Source organism: Lissotriton vulgaris, chromosome 1_1, assembly GCF_964263255.1.
Source record: "Lissotriton vulgaris chromosome 1_1, aLisVul1.2, whole genome shotgun sequence".
NCBI lineage: Eukaryota > Metazoa > Chordata > Amphibia > Caudata > Salamandridae > Lissotriton > Lissotriton vulgaris.
Window position 1 is genome coordinate 239,241,553 of NC_141685.1, and position 22,732 is coordinate 239,264,284.

The 22,732-nt window shown below is 49.4% G+C and overlaps 1 protein-coding gene across 3 annotated transcripts in view; it reads right to left on the bottom strand.

The window, feature by feature from the left end:
* The window catches only part of LOC147745332 (uncharacterized), an 89,047-nt gene that overhangs the window by 35,618 nt on the left and 30,697 nt on the right, over positions 1-22,732 (bottom strand). Inside the window, exons 2-4 of one of the 3 annotated variants that reach the window (XM_086952246.1) lie at positions 7,178-7,239; positions 6,096-6,140; positions 1,418-5,616 (exon numbers count right to left, since the gene is read on the bottom strand). In XM_086952246.1, coding sequence (XP_086808372.1) covers positions 3,152-4,477 — 1,326 coding nt within the window. In that variant the 5' untranslated portion in view covers positions 4,478-5,616; positions 6,096-6,140; positions 7,178-7,239 and the 3' untranslated portion in view covers positions 1,418-3,151. The other 2 variants (XR_015307485.1, XM_086952245.1) reach the window with 2 other exon arrangements.

Sequence of the window (22,732 nt, forward strand, 5' to 3'; positions counted from 1 at the left end):
CCATGTGTTTTGGTGTAGATTGCAGCAAAGACTGTACCCCAAGTGTTGCAGTCCTCCAGGTGTGGTGCAATCCCCAATGGTAAACAGATTGTAAAAATCCTGTGTTTCTCATCAGGGGTAGCATCAGGAAATACTGCCTTTATTTGAGCAATCCAGAATTGAATTTGTTTCCTTTTTGCAGGTAATTTACCAATGACTGATTGTATAGTCTGTAGGGTGATTTTATTTGTGTACCCCTGGTAAGGGGAGTGTTGTGGAATCCTTATAGGAGGTTGGACTGTTAGAGTCCGCATGACATATTGAACCAATTGTCTATGGATTTTATTTGTTGTTTTAGTTGAACTAATAGTTCCACATCTGACATTTCTTCAATGGCAGGATGTGGTGTATAGCTGGCCAATACTGGCCATGTTGCTCCTGGTCTACCTTGTGGACCGAGCCTGGTAATGTGATTTTAAAGTTGTAGGGCGCCTTAAAACCAGAGCGCATGCTCTTGGTAAGTTAGTGGAATTTCAATATCCTCCAAAGGAATGTATTTCGTTTGATGTTCCTCTTCTTTGTAAAAGTGAAGCACATGTGTTACTGGATTCACTTCAGGGAAGATAATCCATGAATAGAATATCTCTGTCTGACGATATTCATGTGCCTCTATTACAAAAATTACCCTACCACCTCTTGATGATAGGCCATTTGTTATAAGTTTTATAGTAATGGCTTTCCTTACATTTCCTGGGATGATTATAGCATCCGCATCGGTTTCTTGGAAACTTGTAACGCCAAAGCCTGCTACAGCATTATTGCCTGTAGCTCCACCGTTCTCGGGGTCACTCAGTTTGTTGACTGTAAGTTTGCAGAGCAAGTTTCAAGGAAACAAAGATAAGGTGCACAATATTTTGGAACACTGTATACTTCAACGTTAAACAAACCAAAAACTATTACATAGGATTCTCGTCCTACTCAGTTATGGCGGATATTTTATCCTTTTACCCACTCCAGACGTCTATTGGATTATTTACAGGAAAAAGGGGTCTCTGAGAAAAGCACAATTGAGTTACTTTAGTATCTAGCGTTAAATTAGTGCCTTACCAAATGCTGGGCGCCATGTAGTGTAGTTCCTATATTCTCAATAGGCTCTGCGCATTGGAATAATATATCCTATAGATTACACATAGGACTGAGGTCAACTAGGTCTCTATCGAATATATTACACTTAATATTGAATGCCAGCGGTCACTAAAAACTTTCTCTAATTCACAAGAAGGGATTCGTTTCTGACAACCGCATAAGCATGACAACTTTGTTTCCCAAGAATAAGACATATATCTCTAGAGTCGCGGAAACAATAGATAAGTATTTCACTCAGTCAATCGTGCACGCTTCATTTCAACAGAGTTGCAGAGAAATAGAGAGACGGTCATTTTCAATAAAAAAGGTTTATTGAACAGCCTTCTTTCTCACGCAAGAGAAGTGAAATTTACAATTGTTAAGCAGACTGCAAAGTATAATGCGTACAGCGAGAACAATATTAAAAAATAATACTGTAAGAGCATTGTATGGTTTCTAAGCCATATAAAAATACATACATAAATAAAAATGACTAAAGATACTCAACTGGTGGTTTCTAAAATACGTCTACCCCAATGTACCTAACCTAAGTCTATACGCGGGAAGAAGTAAGTATTGTGTAGCATATGTTTAGTATTCTTTGGCCAAGAATCTACCAAAGGTTTCCTAGGTTCTAATCAGCTCCATACCTTGGTTAGAATGAAGAAGGTCTGGTATCTCTGTCCCAGGACTCAATTACCCAGCACCCCGCAAGGGGAGCTTGGAAACACTGGAGCTGGATTCTCGTCGAGAGAAAGGTAGCCTCTTGATTAGTGCCTCAGCTGTAGGGTCGGCTTCCTTCGGCACTTGCTGTAGCGAGCTGCGTCAGGCAAGTAGATAGTCGAACTGCTCCGAACCACCGTGCCTTGCTAGAGCAAGTGAAGGTATATTTATATCTTGCAAGTGTCTAGGAATGCGATAGTTTGATGTAAAGTCGGGCATAATAACGTCAGGCAATAACACCTAGGAAATAGTCGTTCTTTGCAAAAGTACATGAGTTCGTGGACAAATCAATATTCAAGGAAGGGAAAGTTCCCTAACTGCTTAAGCCGATTTTCCAAGAAATCATTGTGACGTTTGGTATGGGTGGAAGTAGCCATGCCTGTATGTGGTCTGCATTGGCTATGTCTAAATAAGGGCTTGATTTCTATGCCTATATTAGGGTAATGTGAATTGTACCTATATAAGGGCATGAATCGGGAAAATTTACTCGGAGCTTAAAACGCCACACAACATTCCTTTACCTTTAGTTTTTCTAAATGGTCAGCCAGAAGTGGCACAGGCTTGAACAGACATTGATCCCATAGAGGCTTACGACATACAGACTCCTGCCCCGCTCCCTGGTGAGGTACAATAAGGCTGGAAACAATGTGAGATTACTTGCGTCCCAGATCATAGGGGCGTGGCCTGAAAGTTTAGGATCAACTCGAACTCGTGGGTCAGAACCATGGCTTATTAACATACAGGGAGCAAAACACACTGAATGGAATGAGGCCACAAATAGTTACAAAGGAATGAGATTAATTCAAGCACTTCCATTCCTTGCTGTGTGCTTTTCTCAGTAAACAGTTAGTAGTACGGTCAATGAATTGATATCTTTGTGGCTAGTCCATGTGAAGGTTTTGCGATCCTGTAACCTCCTCCCAAGGGCAGTGAGCACCTTTTATTCTCCCATGTAGAGATGTTACATTTACAGCTGAAGTTTTTGTCACATTGACAATGCTGATAATATTTTTTCTGGTTGTGGGTTCTCTCCTGTTGAATTAAACTGAATCATTTACTGAAGCGTTCCAGGCATTTAGAACAAGTATTATGTTTTCTACCATTTGTGAGTTCTCTCATGTTCAATAAGATCTGGTTTTTGACTGAAGCTTGTCCAGAATTCAGATCACTGATGAGGTGTTTGACCAGTGTGAGTTCTCTCATAGTGAGTGAGACTGGCTTTAAGACTGAAACATTTCTGGCATTCAGAGTACTGATAACGCTTTTCACCTATGTGGATCATCTTGTGTCGAATGACACTGGCCTTACAACTGAAGCTTTTTGGTTACTCTGAGCACTGATAAAGTTTGTACCCAGTGTGTGTTCTCATATGTTGACTGAGATGGTCTTTCCGACTGAAGCTTTTCTGGCATTCAGTGCACTGATAAGGTTTAAGTCCAGTGTGTGTTCTCTGATGTCGAGTGAGATTATCTCTCTGACTGAAGCTTTTTTGGCATTCCGGGCATTGATAGGGTTTTAGCCCGGTGTGTGTGTGCTCATGTTGAGTGAGACAGATTTTCCGTCTGAAGCTTTTCTGGCACTCAGAGCACTGATGAGGTTTTTGCCCGGTGTGTATAAGCTCATGTTGAGTAAGATGGGCTTTCAGCTTGAACCTTTTATGGCATTCAGAGCAGTGATAAGGCTTCTGGCCAGTGTGGGATCTCTCATGTACAGTGAGGCTGCCTTTATCGCTGAAACGTTTTTGGCATTCAGTGCACTGATATGGTTTTATCCCAGTGTGAATTCTCTCATGATTAGTGAGACCAGATTTCTGACTGAAACATTTTTGGCATTCAGAGCACTGATAAGGTTTAAGCCCGGTGTGAGTCCTCTCATGTTTAGTGAGACTATGTTTCAATCTGAAGTGTTTCTGGCATTCAGTGCACTTAAAAGGTTTGTGCCCAGTATGGACTGTTTCATGCTGAGTTAAACTGGCTTTCACACAGAAGCTTTTTTGGCACTCAAAGCACTGATATGGTTTTATCCCAGTGTGAGTTCTCTCATGATGAGCAAGACTAGATCTCTGACTGAAGCTTTTCCAGCATTCAGAGCACTGATAGGGTTTCTCTCCAGTATGAGTTCTCTCATGTTGAATTAAGTGGGCTCTCTCACTAAAGCTTTTCTTGCATTCATTACATTGATAAGGTTTTTCTCCAGTGTGACTTTTCAAATGTGAAATGAGAGAAGTTTGGTGCCGGAAGTCTTTCTGGCATTCAGAGCACTGATAAGGTTTCTGTCCAGTGTGGATTCCCCTGTGTCGAGTATGACTGGCTATATGACTGAAGGTTTTTTGACACTCAGAGCACTTATAAGGTTTTTGTCCAGTATGGATTCTCACATGTTGAATGAGATAGCTATTGTGACTGAAGTATTTCTGGCATTCAGGACATTGATATGGTTTTTGTCCAGTATGGATTCTCACATGTTGAATGAGATAGCTATTGTGACTGAAGTATTTCTGGCATTCAGGGCACTGATAAGGTTTTTGCCTTGTGTGTCTTCTCTCATGTGCAGTGAAGTGGGACTGATAACTACAGCTGTTCTCACATTTATTACATGTATTCAAGTTGTGTGTATCCCCAAGTTGTGTTAGGTCCTGGATACATATCATGTTAAGACTGCATTTAATACAAGAGACTTTACATGTTTAAGTTACGCTCAGCATTAACTTCTAAAATACACTGCAGATGGTATTATTAACATTTGTATTTAACTAATTATAGCTTTTATTTGGAGATCAATGTTCCTGTCTTTCAAGGCAGCCTATCTAACTTGTCTTATAACTGTCACCTCGGCGCCCCATATTTTTATTAAGATGCCCCTCACAGAGTAATATTCTGCACCTTATGTCCACATTAGTACCCTCAAGTTAAATTAAGCTCATTGTGACTACAGTTTCATTTAGGAGTTTTAAAAGCACTGAAAAGGTCTTTGGGGTTTAGTACTTACATGATATGTATATTTGTTCATACAAGTAATGACGGAGGATTAAAACATGCCAGTGTGATTTTATGAATTAACAATAGCATAATGCTGGCCTTTTGTAAGCTTCATATTCCAGTGAGGCCCCAAAAGGTACACAATCAACTTTGGAGGTCTGACACACTTGGAAATACCTTAGATCAACCTAAAAGACAGAGGTGCTAAGGAAAATCTTTTTATATTAGAAATGATAATGCAGTGTCTTTGTTGTAATGACTTCTGAGCATTTACAATTATGTTCTTTAAACAATGCTTGATCTTTTAAATTCATGTATGAATTAGGTTTTGATCGAGAGGGTTTTGGGTCTCCATAACATTCCTCATAAACCATCAGACAGAATTTGCAACACTTATTATTGTCGAGTACACCGCATGGGTATCAATCGTCACCAATGTTCTTCATACCATCAATCTTGAAATTTTCCCTTCCAGTGAAAATAATCTTGCAATTAGTAGCTGCAGTAGATTTTCAATTTACTTGCGTGTACAAAGAATATTTCAGAGGTTATTCAAAACTTAAAAGTGACACTTGGTAAATGCTTTTGGTAATTGCACATTAAGGATTTGACAAGAACTAATGAATGTAAGAAGTTTCGGAAATCACTTTCACATTCAGAGGTTTCTTCCGCATCGAATTCGTCACCATTCCCTGGACATAGACTTTTTCTTCTTTAGTTATCTAAAATATTTGTACTTTCTTCAAAATAATCATTTTTGGCATTTTTCAATAAATTGCAACATTTCATTATCTGTTCGTGCTTCAGTAACCTGTAAAAATAGAGTTAGAAATTGTAAATGGACCCAAAGAAATTATACTTATGATCTCATTCTCTGCAGCAGAAAGAAAGCATTTACAGAAACAAGATAGGAAATCAGTTTGAGTTGCAGTTCTGATAGAGGTGAAACAGCTTTTGGATACTGTGTTGGTCAGAAGCTTGAGACCACTGCAACTCCAGTTTGTGAGAGCAAAAGTAGTGAATACTGAAGAAAGAAACACAAGTTGAACATACAATGAGATACAGATTCTCAGAAGCGGCCAACATCATCAATTTACTCTTTCTGTGACAAAGGCTAGCATCACAGTAAGTTCTCAGTAACACGTTCAATGAATTGTCAGATGTTGTCTACTCCCCTTCCCTCGTACAGGTCTTGTAAACACTGCTTTAAATGCCACAGTGACTGAGGTTGTGTCCACTTAGCTTAGTTGAATTCACCATTTCAAATTGTGGGTGTATCTAAAGACTTACCTGGTGGCAAAGAACTCGTCACACTCCTCGGACAGGATCCGGAAACTGCAACACCAGAAAGAGAACGAAAAAAAACATCACAACGGTAAAGGAAACCAAAAAAGGATAATAAAAGACAAATAGTAAACAAGAAAAGAGGAATCAGAAAAGAGAGACTGTCCTCCACTCTTATTCAAAGAGACCCAGTGTGGCCCTTGATGTGGCAAACAGGAGAGGATAGGGCAGGGTGGGAGGACATAGAGAGGTGGAAATCAGACCCAGAGAGGAAGGACGTGAAGGAACAATGGGAGGGGGGATAGTATCATGTGGTGTAGAGGAGGAGACAAATGCGCCAACTGTCAAGGGGCTTCTGGGGAACATGGGAGGCATGAGTGCTCATGGCCCAGAACCTCCCGGCCCGAGAAGGGACCAGACCTGCGCTGGGACCCCACTATATTCACATTCCTTGAGAAATGTGGCTGCATCAGGTGGGTCCCAGGGTTAGCAGGAACTAAAAGAAATCGAAGGGCGAGGTTTGCAAAAACCTGGGGAGGCAGGACGCTGCTACAACACCCTGCTTGGTGACTCGCTTTGCCAGATAAACCTTAGTATTCGTCAGAGCCCTAAAGTAAGAGTAAAGCATCACACATTTTATGAAAGTGAAGATAATTAGCCTGACCCTAGAGTATACTTGCATTAGTAAGGAAACATGCTCAAACATGCAAGCATAAAAAAAAGAAGGAAGAGAACTACATAAAAGTCACCTCTTTGTTATATTTTAATTCATTTTCGTTTTTTATCATCACAAGCTATATAGTTAGAAAATAGTCTGAAAAGGGAGTTACATTTTATAAGCTAAAGAGATTTAAAATAACAGAGAGAGAGAGAGAGAGAGAGAGAGGAGAGAGGAGAGAGAGAAGAGAGAAGCGAGAAGATAGAGAGAGAGAGAGAGAGAGAGAGAGAGAGAGAGAGAGAGAGAGAGAGAGGAGAGAGGAGAGAGAGAAGAGAGAAGCGAGAAGAGAGAGAGAGAGAGAGAGAGAGAGAGAGAGAGAGAGACCAGAGACGAAATAGGAGAAAAAGACTTAGGGTTTTGTAAAGTTTACCTGACTTTTTTTTTTGTTCCTTTGAGGGTGGCAGCCGCATTGCATGGTGTGTCCCAGAGTACCTTGAAAGGAATTACAGAGACACTTGAACCAAGAGCCTATTCGCATCAAACGTGAATCACAGTTCATCACAGTTTATCACACTTTCCAAACAATCATCCTTAACATACAAAATAAAAGGAACTTTTGTTCTCTGCACAACCATTGTAAAGCTCCTTTGGTTTATGAAAATATAAATTTTTCTCTAAAAAGCTTTTTACTCTCCTGGTATCTACGACCAACCCCACCACACACAACTTGCTGCAAATCCAAACCTTGCGCTACAAGACCACAAAAAGAGACATGATCCCTTGCTGAAAAAGTTGTGAGTGAACAGACAGTGCACCCTTAGGCTAAATAAACAAGGTCTTAGTGAACAGACAGCGCACGCACAGGCTGAAAAAGGTCTGAGTGAACAGACAATGCACTCACAGGCTGAACAGGGTCTGAGTGAACATACAAAACACGCACAGCTGATCAAGTTCTGACAGAACAAACAGCACACCCACAGACCGAACAAGGTCTGAGTCAAAATACAGAGCCCCACAGCCTGAACAAAGTCTCAGTCAACAGACAGCACACCCACGGGCTGAACAGGGTCTGAGTGAACATACAGTGCAACCACATGCTACAAACAAGCATTTGCAATGCAATAGATCTCGCATTAGGAAAGTTTGATCTATTGGTCTTGTAAATGACACATTTTTAGGTTTTGCCTGGCGAAAGCTGCTTTTTTCGCGCAGGCGAAAACCTAATGAGTATAATACGGGAGACAGGAACGGCCCCCGTCTTTCATTGGCTAGCTCCATAAATGGAGGCTAGCCATTGGAAGACGGGCCTGTCCATCAATGCCGGACCAGATTCGGGGGCGTTCCCGAGAATTTTTGGCTTTTGGCTACGTCACGCTACGTCAGCCGAAAGCCGGGAACGCCCCCGAATCTGGTCCGGCATTGCCAGCACCTGCCTTCCTGCTCGCTCGGCTCTTGTTCTACCCAGACCGCCTTTAAACTCCTTCCGACGAAGCAAGTCCCTTTTCCATTTCTTTGCTTCAGAGAGCTGCTGTCTCTGACGCAGGGTGTTTACCCCATGCGCACGTATGCAAATGAGCTGTCAGCGCCTCCACGGTGCCCCGGATGCTGGTGTCGCAGCCCCACCCCTCCCCCTGTCTCCGGCTCCCCTCCCCCCTCTGCTGCCGTCTTACTGTCGTGGGTCAGGAGCAGCGCGAGCCACTGCAGCAGGAGTCCTCGTCATAGGATCTAGAGCGGCGCGCGGAGCCCTAGCAGCCCTTCACCAGCCCCGCCCCTATCGCCGACCGCAGCCCAGGGAGCGCAGCGCCCGACACACCGCGGCACCATGGTAAGAAGGCGAGGAGGCCCCGATTAGGAGACCAAGGGCCTTGGGACGGGGAGGGAGGCAGGTGTACGACGCTGTTACTGCAGCACGTGGTGGTTTGTTTCTCCTGCACTCATTTCAAGCAAATGCCTCTGCTAGCTGCCATCCTTCCTGGCAGTGTACACACAGATCCACTATGCAGTATTTGCGCAGGGTGGCCCCGCCAGTGAGTACAGCACTTGATTTGGGTGGTTTGGTATCGTGTGGCATTAGGGCCTTGCAACATGACAAGCCACGGGGTGACACTGCAGTGTAGCTGTGGTTTGCGGGAAGTCATCATTTCTCTGCTGTCAAGTCTTTCGTTATCAAGCACTGGATACATGCGTGTTACCTAGGGTAGACGTTCACCCTTGCACTATTGACTCCCTACTTACCCTTTAGCAGGGATCGAGCCCCCAGGTCCGGTGAGCAGGCACCTCTCTGAGGCATGCTCCTTCCACATGATTTTGCCGGAGGCTGGTCCAGCCTAAGGTCACGCTACTTCTTTCTAAGGGAGGTGGTGTCATTACTTGGCCAGGTCCGACTTGTACTTACTCTTCAGGGATGTTCATTTGCGGAAGTAAGGCTGACCGGGCGCGGCGTTTGATGGGCATCCTGTGCAGGTGTGCGTTTAGGTTGTTGCCCTAGTCAGTGAAGAGAGCTTGCACGCAGGTGGATGCCGTTCGGTATCATTGAAAACATACAAAGTAGAGACCCTTCACATTGAGTATTAGATAGCTTTAGAGTGAAATTAGGTCTCCTGCCTGTCCTCTCGCAGCCTGTCCTCTCGCAGCATGTCCTCTCCTAGCCTGCCCTCTCCCAGCCTGCCCTCTCCCAGCCTGCCCTCTCCCAGCCTGCCCTCTCCCAGCCTGCCCTCTCCCAGCCTGTCCACTCCCAGCCTGCCCACTCGCAGCCTGCCCTCTCGCAGCCTGCCCTCTCGCAGCCTGCCCTCTCGCAGCCTGTCCTCTCGCAGCCTGTCCTCTCGCAGCCTGTCCTCTCGCAGCCTGTCCTCTCCCGGCCTGCCCACTCCCGACCTGCCCACTCCCAGCCTGCCCTCTTCCAGCCTGTCCACTTCCAGCCTGCCCTCTCCCAGCCTGTCCCCTCCATGACCTTTCCCAGCCTGCCCTCTCCCAGCCTGTCCCCTCCCTGCCCTCTCCCAGCCTGCCCTCTCCCAGCCTGTCCCCTCCCTGCCCTCTCCCAGCCTGTCCTCTCCCTGCCTGTTGTCGTGTCCCGGCGGCAGCAGGCAGCAGGCAAGAGCGTGCACTGCGTCCCCGAAGTAACAGCCCTAAAGCAAGCAAGAAGTACGCCCCCCTCCCACCAATCCCTGTTAGGTAGTGGAAACTGTCCAAACTGGGGTGCAGGCAGCCCCGCTCACCTTTCGGCCTGGTACCACTGCACCAGCTGCACTACTTCCCTACTGACCGTTCTCCACTTCAGCCCAGTCTAAATTACAATTCCTGCTTGTGACCCTTTTGCCTGCTTGTGCTTGTTTTCGTGACCCTGTTGCCTGCTTGTGCCTCCGTGTGCCCCTGTTGCCTGCTTGTGCCTCCGTGTGCCCCTGTTGTCTGCTTGTGCCTCCGTTTTTGTGCCCCTCTTGCCTGCTTGTGCCTCCGTTTTTGTGCCCCTGTAGCCTGCTTGTGCCTCCGTGTGCCCCTGTCGCCTGCTTGTGCTTCCGTGTGCCCCTGTTGCCTGCTTGTGCCTCCGTTTTCGTGCCCCTGTTGCCTGCTTGTGCCTCCGTGTGCCCCTGTTGCCTGCTTGTGCCTCCGTGTGCCCTTGTTGCCTGCTTGTGCCTCCGTGTGCTCCTGTTGCCTGCTTGTGCTGTGTGGATGTGTGTGAAGGGCTCTGTGTGGCTGTGTGTGTGGGGGGCTTTGTGTGGCTGTGTGTGTGGGGGGCTCTGTGTGGCTGTGGGTGTGGGGGGCTCTGTGTGGCTGTGTGTGTGGGGGCTCTGTGTGGGGGGGCTCTGTGTGTGTTTGTGTGTGTCATTTGCGAGAGATAAAGCTAGTGGCATTGTAAATGACAATGCCATTTATTTATGTTAAAAAAACATAAATAAAAATAATGTCAAGAGCAATGCCAATAGCTCTAACTTTAACAAAGGCAAAACCATTGCATTGTAAATGATTTTTTATTTATGTGTTGTTTTTGAAAATAGCGACATTAATAGCTTTCTCATTTACAAAGCTAATAGTTATAACATTCGCAAATGTGACACCTATAGCATTTGTAATGCAATATATGTTGTATTTACGTGACTTAGATGTATTGATATTACAAATAACAATGGCTTTTATTTCTTTTTATAATTAATACTTAAATAAAAGTTATTGTAATTTATAATGGCAATAGCTTAAACTTTTGTAAATAACTTTGTGAAGATTATGTCCAGTGTATTTTATTGTGACACAAATCCAAGAACAGAAGTGAAATATTAACATCTTTTTGTGACATTTGTAATAAAGCTTGAAACATTGTGAGAACATATTTGAACCAGTTCTTGTTGAATGGTTGCACAGATTGATGTTGTGGTGGCGACGAGTGATGCTGTGGCGTTCAGTGATGCTGTGGTAGCGCAGAGTGATGTTGTGGTGTCCCGGAGTGATGCTGTGGTGGTGCTGAGTAATGCTGTGGTGATGCGATAGATAGAGTGAGTGCGATAGATAAAGGGAGTGCGATAGATGGAGGTAGTGCGATAGATGGAGGGAGTGCGATAGATGGAGGGAGTGCAATAGATGGAGGGAGTGCGATAGATGGAGGGAGTGCGATAGATGGAGGGAGTGCGATAGATGGAGGGAGGGCGATAGATGAAGTGAGGGACGATAGAGTGAGGGGCGATAGAGTGAGGGGCGATAGAGTGAGGGGCGATGGAGTGAGGGGCGATGGAGTGAGAGTCGATGGAGTGAAGGGCGATGGAGCGAGGGGCGATGGAGTGAGGGGTGATGGATAGTGTAATTATGTGGCGTGTAATTATGTGGCACTGAGTGGTATTTGGAGTGTATTTGGAGTGACCTCAGGACACCGCCGCGCCGCACGGCCACCAGCTGTAGTGTGTGCGTCCCCTCGCTACTGTCCTCAGCCTCGCTGAGCCCGCCCCGTCGACCCCGCCCCCCGCCGTCATATTTTGCGTGTGTTTTCTTTATTTTGTGTTGCCTGTATCGTTTTGCCCTTCTGTTCTGTGCCCTTTATTTTTTCCTTTTTTGTGCCTTGCATTGTTTAGTGCCGCTCTCTGTGCCCCCCCACCCGCTTCCCGCTCCCCGCTTCCCGCCGCCTGCGTGCGGCCATGCCCCCTTACCTTCTGTGCCCTCCCCGCTCCCACCTCCCAGCTGCTCCGCCCTCCCTCCCACTTGGCCATAAATGGCGACCGTGCAGCGCAGGTGAGTGTGACCTGACCTCAGGACACCCCCGCGCCGCACGGCCACCAGCTGTAGCGTGTGCGTCCCCTCGCTACTGTCCTCAGCCTCGCTGAGCCCGCCCCGTCGACCCCGCCCCCGCCGTCATATTTTGCGTGTGTTTTCTTTATTTTGTGTTGCCTGTATCGTTTTGCCCTTCTGTTCTGTGCCCTTTATTTTTCCTTTTTTGTGCCTTGCATTGTTTAGCGCCGCTCTCTGTGCCCCCCACCCGCTTCCCGCTCCCGCTTCCCGCCCCCTGCGTGGGGCCACGCCCCCTTACCTTCTGTGCCCTCCCCGCTCCCACCTCCCAGCTGCTCCGCCCTCCCTCCCACTTCGCCATAAATGGCGACCGTGCATACGCGCAGCGTTGACGCGCAGAGGGCGCGCCGATTGTGCGCCGAAGGCGCGCCAAAGGTAAGCCCGTCTGCGCCCGTCCGCACCTGGACCGCGCCCAGCGCCAGGACCCCTGGCCCCCGCAGTCCCCTGTCCACCCGCCGGACGTACGACGCCGCCACCCTCAACGCACTCAACGCCGGCCGAGTCCCGGGCTGCTACCAAGCCACCCCGAGACGCACCCACGGACCCTTCTGCTGCACCGCCTGCAAGTTCACCTGCATCCGGACCTGCACCACTCCAGCAGCGCCCAAGACCTCGACGAGCAACAGCAGCAGCCAGCTGAGATGCATCCTGCTCAACACCCGCTCCGTCCACAGACACGCCATCGAGATCTGGAACCTGCTCGACACCACAGCCCCAGACGTCGCCTTCTTCACGGAAACCTGGATGAACGCCTCCTCCGCACCTGACATTGCCATCGCCATCCCAGACGGCTACAAGATCATCCGAAGGGACCGCATAAACCACACCGGAGGAGGCATTGCCATCGTCCACAGGAACACCATCCGCATCACGACCAACACCGATGACACCCTCGCTAACGCCGAGCACCTGCACTTCCAAGTCCACATCAACCCCAAGACCACCCTCAGAGGCACCCTCATCTACAGACCCCCTGGACAACGCACACAATTCAGCGAAGACATTGCCGACTTCATCAGCCCGCACGCCCCGCTGACTACATCCTCCTCGGGGACCTCAACTTCCACATGGAGAACAACAACGACCGCAACACCACCACCCTGCTGGACAACCTCGCCAACCTGGGACTCAAGCAACTGGTGACCACCCACACCCACTACGCCGGACACACACTCGACCCCGTCTTCTCATCCAGCAAGGACATCGCCTTCAGCCACGCCACCGGACTCCAGTGGACGGACCACAGCTGCGTCCACTTCAGCTTCGCAAGGACCACGATCCACCACCACCAGCAACAGGCTGCACGCAGGAACTGGAACAAGATCACAGCCGACCAGCTCGCTTCCTCCCTGAGCACGAACCCCCCCACCAGCACAACAAACCCTAGCCAGGCGGCCACCAACCTCACGAAGTGGATCAGCGACTGCGCAGACGAGGTCGCCCCCCTGAGGACCCCGCCCAGCAGACCCGGCAGCAAGAAAGCCCCACGGTTCACCGACGAACTCAAGAGCTCCAAGAAGAACCCAACACCGGACAACATCACTGCCCTCAAGCTCGCCACCAGGAAACACCACCAACTCATCCGCGCCACCAAGAAAACTGCATTCAAGGAACGACTGGACAACAACGCACACAACAGCAAAGAACTCTTCAACATCGTCAAAGAGCTCTCCAACCCCAACGCCGGAAACAACGACATCACCCCTTGTCAAGACCTCTGCAACTCCCTCGCCTCCTACTTCCACAACAAGATCGCGGACATACACAACAGCTTCAGCACTCAACCGACGAGCACCACGACCGAACCACCGCCCCCCATCACCACCCTCCGCTCCTGGACTCCGATCAGCACCGAAGACACCGTCCGCACGATGATCTCCATCCACTCCGGATCTCCAACCGACCCCTGCCCTCACCACGTCTTCAACAAGGCCGACGCTATCATCGCACCCCACCTGCGGGACATCATCAACACCTCCTTCGACACCGCTACCTTCCCGGAGAGCTGGAAACACGCCGAACTCAGCGCTCTACTCAAGAAGCCATCGGCTGACCCCACCGACCTCAAGAACTACCGCCCCATCTCGCTGCTCCCGTTTCCTGCAAAAGTCATCGAGAAGACCGTCAACAAGCAGCTGGCCGCCTTCCTCGAGACGAACGGCTCCCTCGACCCCTCGCAGTCTGGCTTCCGGGCCAACCACAGCACCGAGACCGCCCTGATCGCAGTCACCGATGACATCCGAGCGCTGCTCGACAACGGAGAAACAGCGGCCCTCATCCTCCTCGACCTCTCCGCGGCCTTCGACACTGTCTGCCACCGCACCCTAGTACAACGCCTCAGCAACGTCGGAGTCCAGGAGAAGGCACTGGAGTGGATCATCTCCTTCCTCGCTGGAAGGATACAGAGAGTCCGCCTCCCCCCGTTCAGATCCGAAGCCACCGAAGTCATCTGCGGCGTCCCTCAAGGCTCCTCGCTCAGTCGAACCCTCTTCAACATCTACATGAGCCCCCTCGCAGACATCGCACGCCAGCACAACCTCAACATCATCTCCTACGCTGACGACACCCAGCTGATCCTCTCCCTTACCAACGACCCCGCCACCGCCAGAGCCAACCTTCACGAAGGGATGAAAGAGGTAGCCGAATGGATGAAGAACAGCCGCCTGAAACTGAACTCGGACAAGACGGAAGTCCTCATCCTGGGATCCTCACCCTCCGCCTGGGACGACTACTGGTGGCCCCCCGCCCTAGGCAGCGCACCCAAACCAACAGACCACGCACGCAACCTGGGCTTCATCCTGGACTCCTCCCTCTCCATGACCAGACAAGTCAACGCCGTCTCCTCGTCGTGCTTCAATATCCTGCGCATGCTACGTAAGATCTTCCGGTGGATCCCCACCGAGACCAGGAAGACGGTCACCCAGGCCCTCGTCACCAGCCGTCTGGACTACGGCAACACCCTCTACGCCAGAACCACCGCCAAACTCCAGAAGAGACTCCAGCGGATCCAGAACGCCTCAGCACGACTCATCCTGGACATCCCCCGCCGCAGCCACATCTCCGGACACCTGAGAGATCTGCATTGGCTCCCGGTCAACAAGAGAATCACCTTCCGTCTCCTCACCCACGCACACAAAGCCCTACACAGCCAAGGCCCAGGATACCTCAACGGCCGCCTCAACTTCTACGCTCCGAAACGCCAGCTCCGTTCAACCAGCCACGCCCTCGCCACCGTCCCCCGCATCCGCAGAGCCACAACAGGGGGACGGTCCTTCTCCTACCTCGCCGCCAAGACATGGAACTCCCTCCCCACCCACCTCCGCCTGACCCAGGACCACCTCGCCTTCAGGAGGCAACTCAAGACCTGGCTGTTCAAGCAGTAGCGGATCCCCCCCCCCAGCGCCTTGAGACCCTCTGGGTAAGTAGTGCGCTATATAAATACGATGATTGATTGATTGATTATGTTGCATTGAGTACAGTGTAATTATGTGGCATATAATTATGTGGCACTGAGTGGTATTATGAGGAGTGTATGTTGTATTCAGTAGAGTGTAATTGTGCGGCGTGTAATTATGTGGCACTGAGTGGTATTGTTTGGAGTGTGTGTTGTATTCAGTAGAGTATAATTATGTGGTGTGTAATTATGTGGCACTGAGTGGTATTTGGAGTGTATATTTCGTTGAGCACAGTATAATTATATAGCATATAATTATGTGGAACTGAGTGGTATTGTATGCAGTGTATGTTGCATTGACTGCGGTGTAATTATGTAGCATATAATTATGTGACACTCAGTGGTATTGTGTGGAGTGTGTTGCATTCAGTAGAGTGTAATTATGTGGCACTGAGTGGTATTTGGAATGTATGTTGCATTGAGTGTAGTGTAATTATGTGGCATTGAGTGGTATTTGGAGTGGTGGTGGTTGTGGACATGGTGGTGAACGCGGTGGTGGTGGACGCAGTGGTGGTGGATGTGGAAGTGTGGACGTGGTGGTGGTGGATGTGGTGTGAGTGGTGGTGGATGTGGTGAGAGTGGTGATGGATTTGGTGAGAGTGGTGGTGGATGTGGTGGTGGTGGACGTAGTGGTGGTGGATGTGGTGGTGGACGCGGTGGTGGATGCATGGTGTTGGTGGATGCGTGGTGGTGGTGGATGTGTGGTGGTGGTGGACGTGGTGGTGGTAGTGGACGTGGTGGTGGTGGTGGTGGACGTGGTGGTGGACGTTGTGGATGTAGTGGTGGACTTGGTGGTGGTGGTAGTGGATGTGGTAGTGGACGTGGTGGTGGTGGACATGGTGGTGATGGGTGTGGTGGACATGGTGGTGGTGGTGGAAGTGGTGGTCATGGTGGTGGTGGACGTGGTGGTGGTGGGGTACGTGGTGGTGGAGGTGGGTGTGGTGGAGGTGGATGTGGTGGTGGATGTGGTGGTGGTGGTGGACGTAGTGGTGGTGGTGGATGTGGACATGGTGGTGGGGGTGTGGTGGACATGGTGGTGGATGTGGTGGACATGGTGGTGGTGGACGTGGTGGTGGTGGGGGACGTGGTGGTGGAGGTGGGTGTGGTGGTGGACGTGGTGGTGGACAGGGTGGTGGTGGTGGTGGATGTGGACATGGTGGTGGTGGACGTGGTGGTGGTGGACGTGGTGGCGGTGGTGGACGTGGTGGTGGACATGGTGGTGGACGTGGTGGATGTGGTGGTGGTGGATGTGGTGGAGGTGTCTGTGGTGATGGTGGTGGACATGGTGGTGGACATGGTGATGGTGGACGTGGTGGTGGTGGACGTGGTGGTGGTGGTGGACGTGGTGGTGGTGGTGGAAGTACTGGTGGTGGACGTAGTAGTGGCCTCGTGCGGGACGTGGTGGTGGTGGACATGGTGGTGATGGGTGTGGTGGACATGGTGGTGGTGGACATGGTGGTGGTGGACGTGGTGGTGGACGTGGTGGTGGTGGGGTACGTGGTGGTGGAGGTGGGCGTGGTGGTGGTGGATGTGGACATGGTGGTTGGGGTGTGGTGGACATGGTGGTGGATGTGGTGGACATGGTGGTGGTGGACGTGGTGGTGGTGGGGGACGTGGTGGTGGAGGTGGGTGTGGTGGTGGTGGACGTGGTGGTGGACAGGGTGGTGGTGGTGGTGGTGGTGGATGTGGACATGGTGGTGGTGGACGTGGTGGTGGTGGACGTGATGGTGGTGGACGTGGTGGCGGTGGTGGGCGTGGTGGTGGACATGGTGGTGGACATGGTGGTGGACGTGGTGGATGTGGTGGTGGTGGAGGTGTCTGTGGTGATGGTGGTGGACATGGTGGTGGACATGGTGATGGTGGACGTGGTGGTGGTGGACGTGGTGGTGGTGGAAGTACTGGTGGTGGTGGACGTGGTGGTGGTGCTGCTGGGTGTGGATGACATGGTGGTGGTAGACGTGGTGGTGGTGGTAATGGTGGTGGTGGTAATGGTGGTGGTGGCGCTGGCCGTGGTGGTGCTGGCCGTGGTGGTGCTGGCCGTGGTGGTGCTGGCCGTAGTGGTGGTGGACGTGGTGGTGGTGGTCGTGGACGTGGTGGTGGTGGATGTGGTGGTGGATGTGGTGTTTGGATGTGGTGGTGGTGGTCGTGGACGTGGTGGTGGTGGATGTGGTGGTGGATGCGGTGGTGGTGGTAATGGTGGTGGTGGTAATGGTGGTGGTGGCACTGGCCGTGGTGGTGCTGGCCGTGGTGGCGCTGGCCGTAGTGGTGGTGGACGTGGTGGTGGTGGTCGTGGACGTAGTGGTGGTGGATGTGGTGGAGGTAGTGACTGTGGATGTGGTGGTGGTGGTCGTGGACGTGGTGGTGGTGGATGTGGTGGTGGATTTGGTGGTGGTGGACATAGTGGTGGTGGATGTGGTGGAGGTAGTGATTGTGGATGTGGTGGTGGTGGACGTGGTGGTGGTAGTGGTGGTGGACATGGTGGTGGAGGTGGTAGTAACGTGCCTTTAAAATGCACAAAACAACATAAGGTTTAATAGTTTATAAACTTGGAACTGTTAATAAAATGCACTTATTTAAACAATGTTATGTAGTGTGCGGTATATTAGAGTGCACATAAACCCTGGGCTTGATGAAAAATTACCTTACACAGTAGGGGAAGTTCATAGCGGTACACAACTGCATTATACTCGGGGAAGCATAAAAGTATGTGAAGCAGAAGTAAGACCCTAAGTTGCATCAGAAGTCAGCATGAAGAATAAAGTAAATATATTTAAAATGCCGTTGAGGAAGCATACAAAGAATGTAGACCAGTGTCTGGGATTTGAGAGGGAAGTGTTAAGTGTGTCAGCATGTGGTGAAAAGCAATCAATGTTGAGGTTGGGGCACCTGCTCGCAGATTAACAAAAGATGGTGATACAGATAGTGATCCAAGTCCTTCCTGCCGGACTGTCAAACGGATTGCTTGAGGGGAGGTTTCCCACAAGGAAATAAATCATGGCAGCTGTCTGCTCTTTCCCACTTTTACCGTCCAGAAGAATCATCTAGGATTGTATTATTCAATTTTAAAACAAGTGTTGCTCTTGTGTACGGCATTTAATAAAGTATATACCGGCACTTCCTTACCGAGCTTACAAACTGAAGCACTTCTAATATAACCAATAGATACTGTGCCTTATGATGGTGCCGTTCGCCCGGGGATGGGTGAGAAGTCACCGCCGTATTGTAAACAAGTTGTGACAAGCTATCAGCGTACTTTGAGGGAAGTCAGGGGGTATAGGTGGTCATCTGACAACATTTGTCTACAGGTATGCACTGGTTTAGTGATCGGTACTGGGCCAGCACCCCTGCAGCCAGCTGCTAGAACAGATCAGAATGTGTCTGCCAGGGGCTGCGAGCAAAGGCAGCGGCAGCAGCATGCTGGGTGAATGTTAGGGATTAGCCGGCTTTTCCTCCTTTCTTGTTTCTTTGTGCCTGGTCACTCCGGTGTCCTCTTTCTGTTTCCACCTTTGTCTGGTAGCCTCCGCCCCTTTTTTCCTCCTTTCCATAACTGGGTGCCAGCGCCACTGCTCGGTGCTTGGTTTCTTACCTGGTTGGAGTTTTCTGCTTCCAGAACGAGTTGAGGGGATTACGCTTGAATCCCGCTGGGTGTGTTCTTCCGAGCACGGAGTTGCGACGCTGAAAGCAGTGCTGCGCAGAACGAGGCTTCGTTCTGCTTCCCGGAAGCATTACGCTTCGCACACCTTCCCGCTTTTTGCTCTACACGGGAGAATTAAGTTGCGCTTCTGTTCCAAAAGGGACAGAAGAGTATTGGGACATTTAGTTTTTCTTTTGTTTTATTTTTGTGAGTCGCCCATTATATAGGGAGATTGTTCGGCGGTGCCGATTTCCGGGTTCTTGAGTACCCGATTCACATCGTTATGTGAATGTTTGGACTGTTTCACGAAGCATTTAGCTTCTGGCGTTTCTCAAGGAACGCGCTTTAGTTTGTGGCCACAAGTAGGGTATCTGTCACGCAAATACAGCGATTTGTGCTGGAAATAACTTTTCAAGGGGTTTTTTATGTCAGGATTATGACTTTTTCCCCTCTATGAACAAAACACTGGCAACTGGGAGTTTGATTTCTTTTGATGCCTGTTGGACTTCCTTCCGCTCATCTACCTATGGAAGATTCATCTATGTCAAACAAGTAAGGAGGGGAAATGGGTTGTGTTGGGCAGTGTCAAGGGTGAATGGAGGGGGATTCAGGTGAGAGGACACTGGGATATTGAGTGACATTCTGTTCTTTTCTTTGCTTCTTCTCTTGTTTTGCTGCAGGTTAGAAGACCTATCCTATATGCCAGAAAAGGGTCTGCCTAGCTGTGACATAGAAAGAGCCTGGGCGTTTCTCTTTCTTTGTTTTGTTTTTCCTACCTTCTCCCTTTGTTCGGTCCGCGGCTACGCTGTGAATAGAAGGGCGTGTTGCGTACCGGACCGGGGTAGAGGATGGGGCCATCCTCGCTTCCGTGGTGTGGGTCCAGTTGGGGAGAAATCCAACAGAAAACCAAGCCCACGAACTTTACACCACCCGAGCGAGAATGGATGAGGATGGGAATGCTTTGGAGGAGAGGGCCCCTACGATGCAAGAACTGATGGGGGCTGTTAATGCCCTTCAAATCAAAGTTCAGGAGTTACAACAGGAGAATCAAGGGCTACGACAGGAAATGAGTGCAGGAAAGGCTAAGGATCCAGTTTGGGGAATGGGTAAATCCTCTGTAGTCCAGCCTGCTACTTTCCATTTTGACAGGAGTACAAGTGCTAGTAATCCCCCTTTAACTGTGAACGTAACTACCCCTACCCCTGTCCCGTTGGCAGTTCCAGAGAGGTTTTCAGGAGATTCTAGTAAATACAGTGTGTTTATGAATCAGTGTCATTTACACTTTATGTGTCGTCCTGCTTCGTTCCCGAACGACTCCTCCAAAGTGGCGTTTGTTATTTCTTATTTGGCGGGAACTGCTGCTTCTTGGGCGGTGCCTTTGGTGGACAATGATGATCCTGTGTTATATAACTATGGAGCATTTAAAGAACAGATGCGTTGTCTTTTTGTGAAACATGCTTTTATGCAAGCCAGTGATGCTGAGTTGTTAAAATTGAGACAGGGGAAACAGGATTTACTGACCTATGTGTCCACTTTCAATCGGTTAGTATCCGAGACCCATTGGCCAGCTGATAAGAGAACCTCCTTGTTCTATCAAGGGTTGTCGGAAGACTTGAAAGATATTGTTTCACAGGTGGTGAATCCCCCTGAGGACTGTGTTGAATTCATCGATCTAGTAGTGAAGTTGAATCACAGACTACTGGAAAGGAGGGGTGAGAAAAACCGCTTTCAGGTGTCACGTGTGGTTCCTGCTAGAAGTGAAGCTAAGAGTACAGGAGAGGGTAGAACAACTCCGGAACCTATGGAATAGGCGGAGTAAGGGGTCCCCTCTCCGTAGAAGAGAAGAGTAGAAGACGATCTCAGAATTTGTGTCTGTATTGTGGGCAAGGAGGTCATTATTAGGGATTGTTCTGTAAAACCCTCTTCTATGTCTTCCAAAAAGGTGGTAGCATGTGTGCAGCCAACCGAGGATTTAGTAGTAGACAAACTTAATCCATCATATCAGATTTCTGGTATAGTCAAGAGAGTCCCTAAATTACTAAATCCAGATAAGACAGAGCTTGTTCTGACAGGTGGTTGCTCCAGTCCCTGGTCCCCCCTCTTCTGGCCCTCCTCACTTGGCCCCCCCCCACCCCCTACCTCCTCCGTCAAAACCCATGGCATAAAAATCAATGATCAACTCACTATGCACTCCCAGGTGAGCTCGGTGGTTTCCTCCTCTTTTCTATCCCTCCGCTCTATCCGTAAAGTCTCCCGCTTCTTTTCCTTCACAGCCCTGAAACTCATTGTACTGGCCATGGTCATCTCCCGCTTGGATTATGCCAACGCTCTTTACCATGGCATGCCAGCCTACAGCGTACGTCGTCTCCAGCTGGTCCAGAACCAAGCGGCCCGCTTGGTTTACAACCTCACGAAATCCCATCACGCCACTCCCCTCTTGAAATCCCTGCACTGGCTCCCTGTGCGCGAACGCTCCCTTTTCAAGGTGGGCTGTCTCGCCTTTCAGGCCCAGCTAGGCAGGTCCCCTGCTTTTATCTCCTCGGAGATCATACCTTATGTCCCCCCCAGGGAACTTCGCTCCTCTTCTCACCACCTACTCACAGTTCCTCGCTTCCGTCGTAAAAAATGGGGAGGGTCTAAATTCTCCACCCTCGCCCCTGTGTTCTGGAACTCCCTTCCGATGCAACTCAGAACCTCCACTCAATACCAGCCCTTTCGAAAGGCCTTAAAAACCTTTCTTTTTTCCAAAGCATTCCCCTCATAAATTCTCCTCATTCCCTCTCCCCGCTCCATGACCTCAGAGACTTTGCTTACTGTAGCGCCATGAAACCTTTGGGTGTACATGCGCTGTACAAATATTTTAAAATTCAAATTCAAATTCCCTAAACATTTCATGATCACTGTATGTTTGGTTATATCTAACAGCCATAGGGCCCCTGTTTCGGCATTATTGGACTCTGGTGCCACGGGTAATTTCATGGATATCAAGTTAGCAGAACAATTAAAGGTGCCCTGGATCATGAAAGACCAACCCGAACCTGTGAGGGCCATAGACGGAACCGAGTTGTCTTCTGGTACTATAACTAAACAGACAGAACCCTTGTGTATGATATGTGATAACGGACATTCCGAATACCTTGGGTTTGATTTAATTGATGCCCCTTCTTTTGGTATTGTGTTGGGGGTACCTTGGTTGCAATCACACAATCCCAGGATTGATTGGTTTCGAAGAACTGTGACTCTTGATTCAGTCTATTGTCTGAAAAGTTGTTATAAGGTCACCACGGATTAGGTTACTCCGTTAACTTGTGCAGTAGGGGATGGCTTAAGGTGTGACGTGCAGAAGATACCAGAGGCATATGTAGAGTTTGCCGAGGTGTTCGACAAAGGACGAGCGAGGGACTTGCCTCCCCATCGTTCGTTTGATTGTAGAATCGATTTGGCTCCCGGGGCTACACTGCCATGTTGTCGCATCTATGCCTTGTCTGGACCAGAAGAACAGCACTTGAAGGAGTATATAGACGAGATGTTGGCTAAGGGGTTTATTCGTCCTTCTTCCTCTCCTGCTTCCTCTGCTATCTTTTTCATCCCCAAACATGAAGGCGGCCTCCGCGCTTGTGTAGACTATAGGG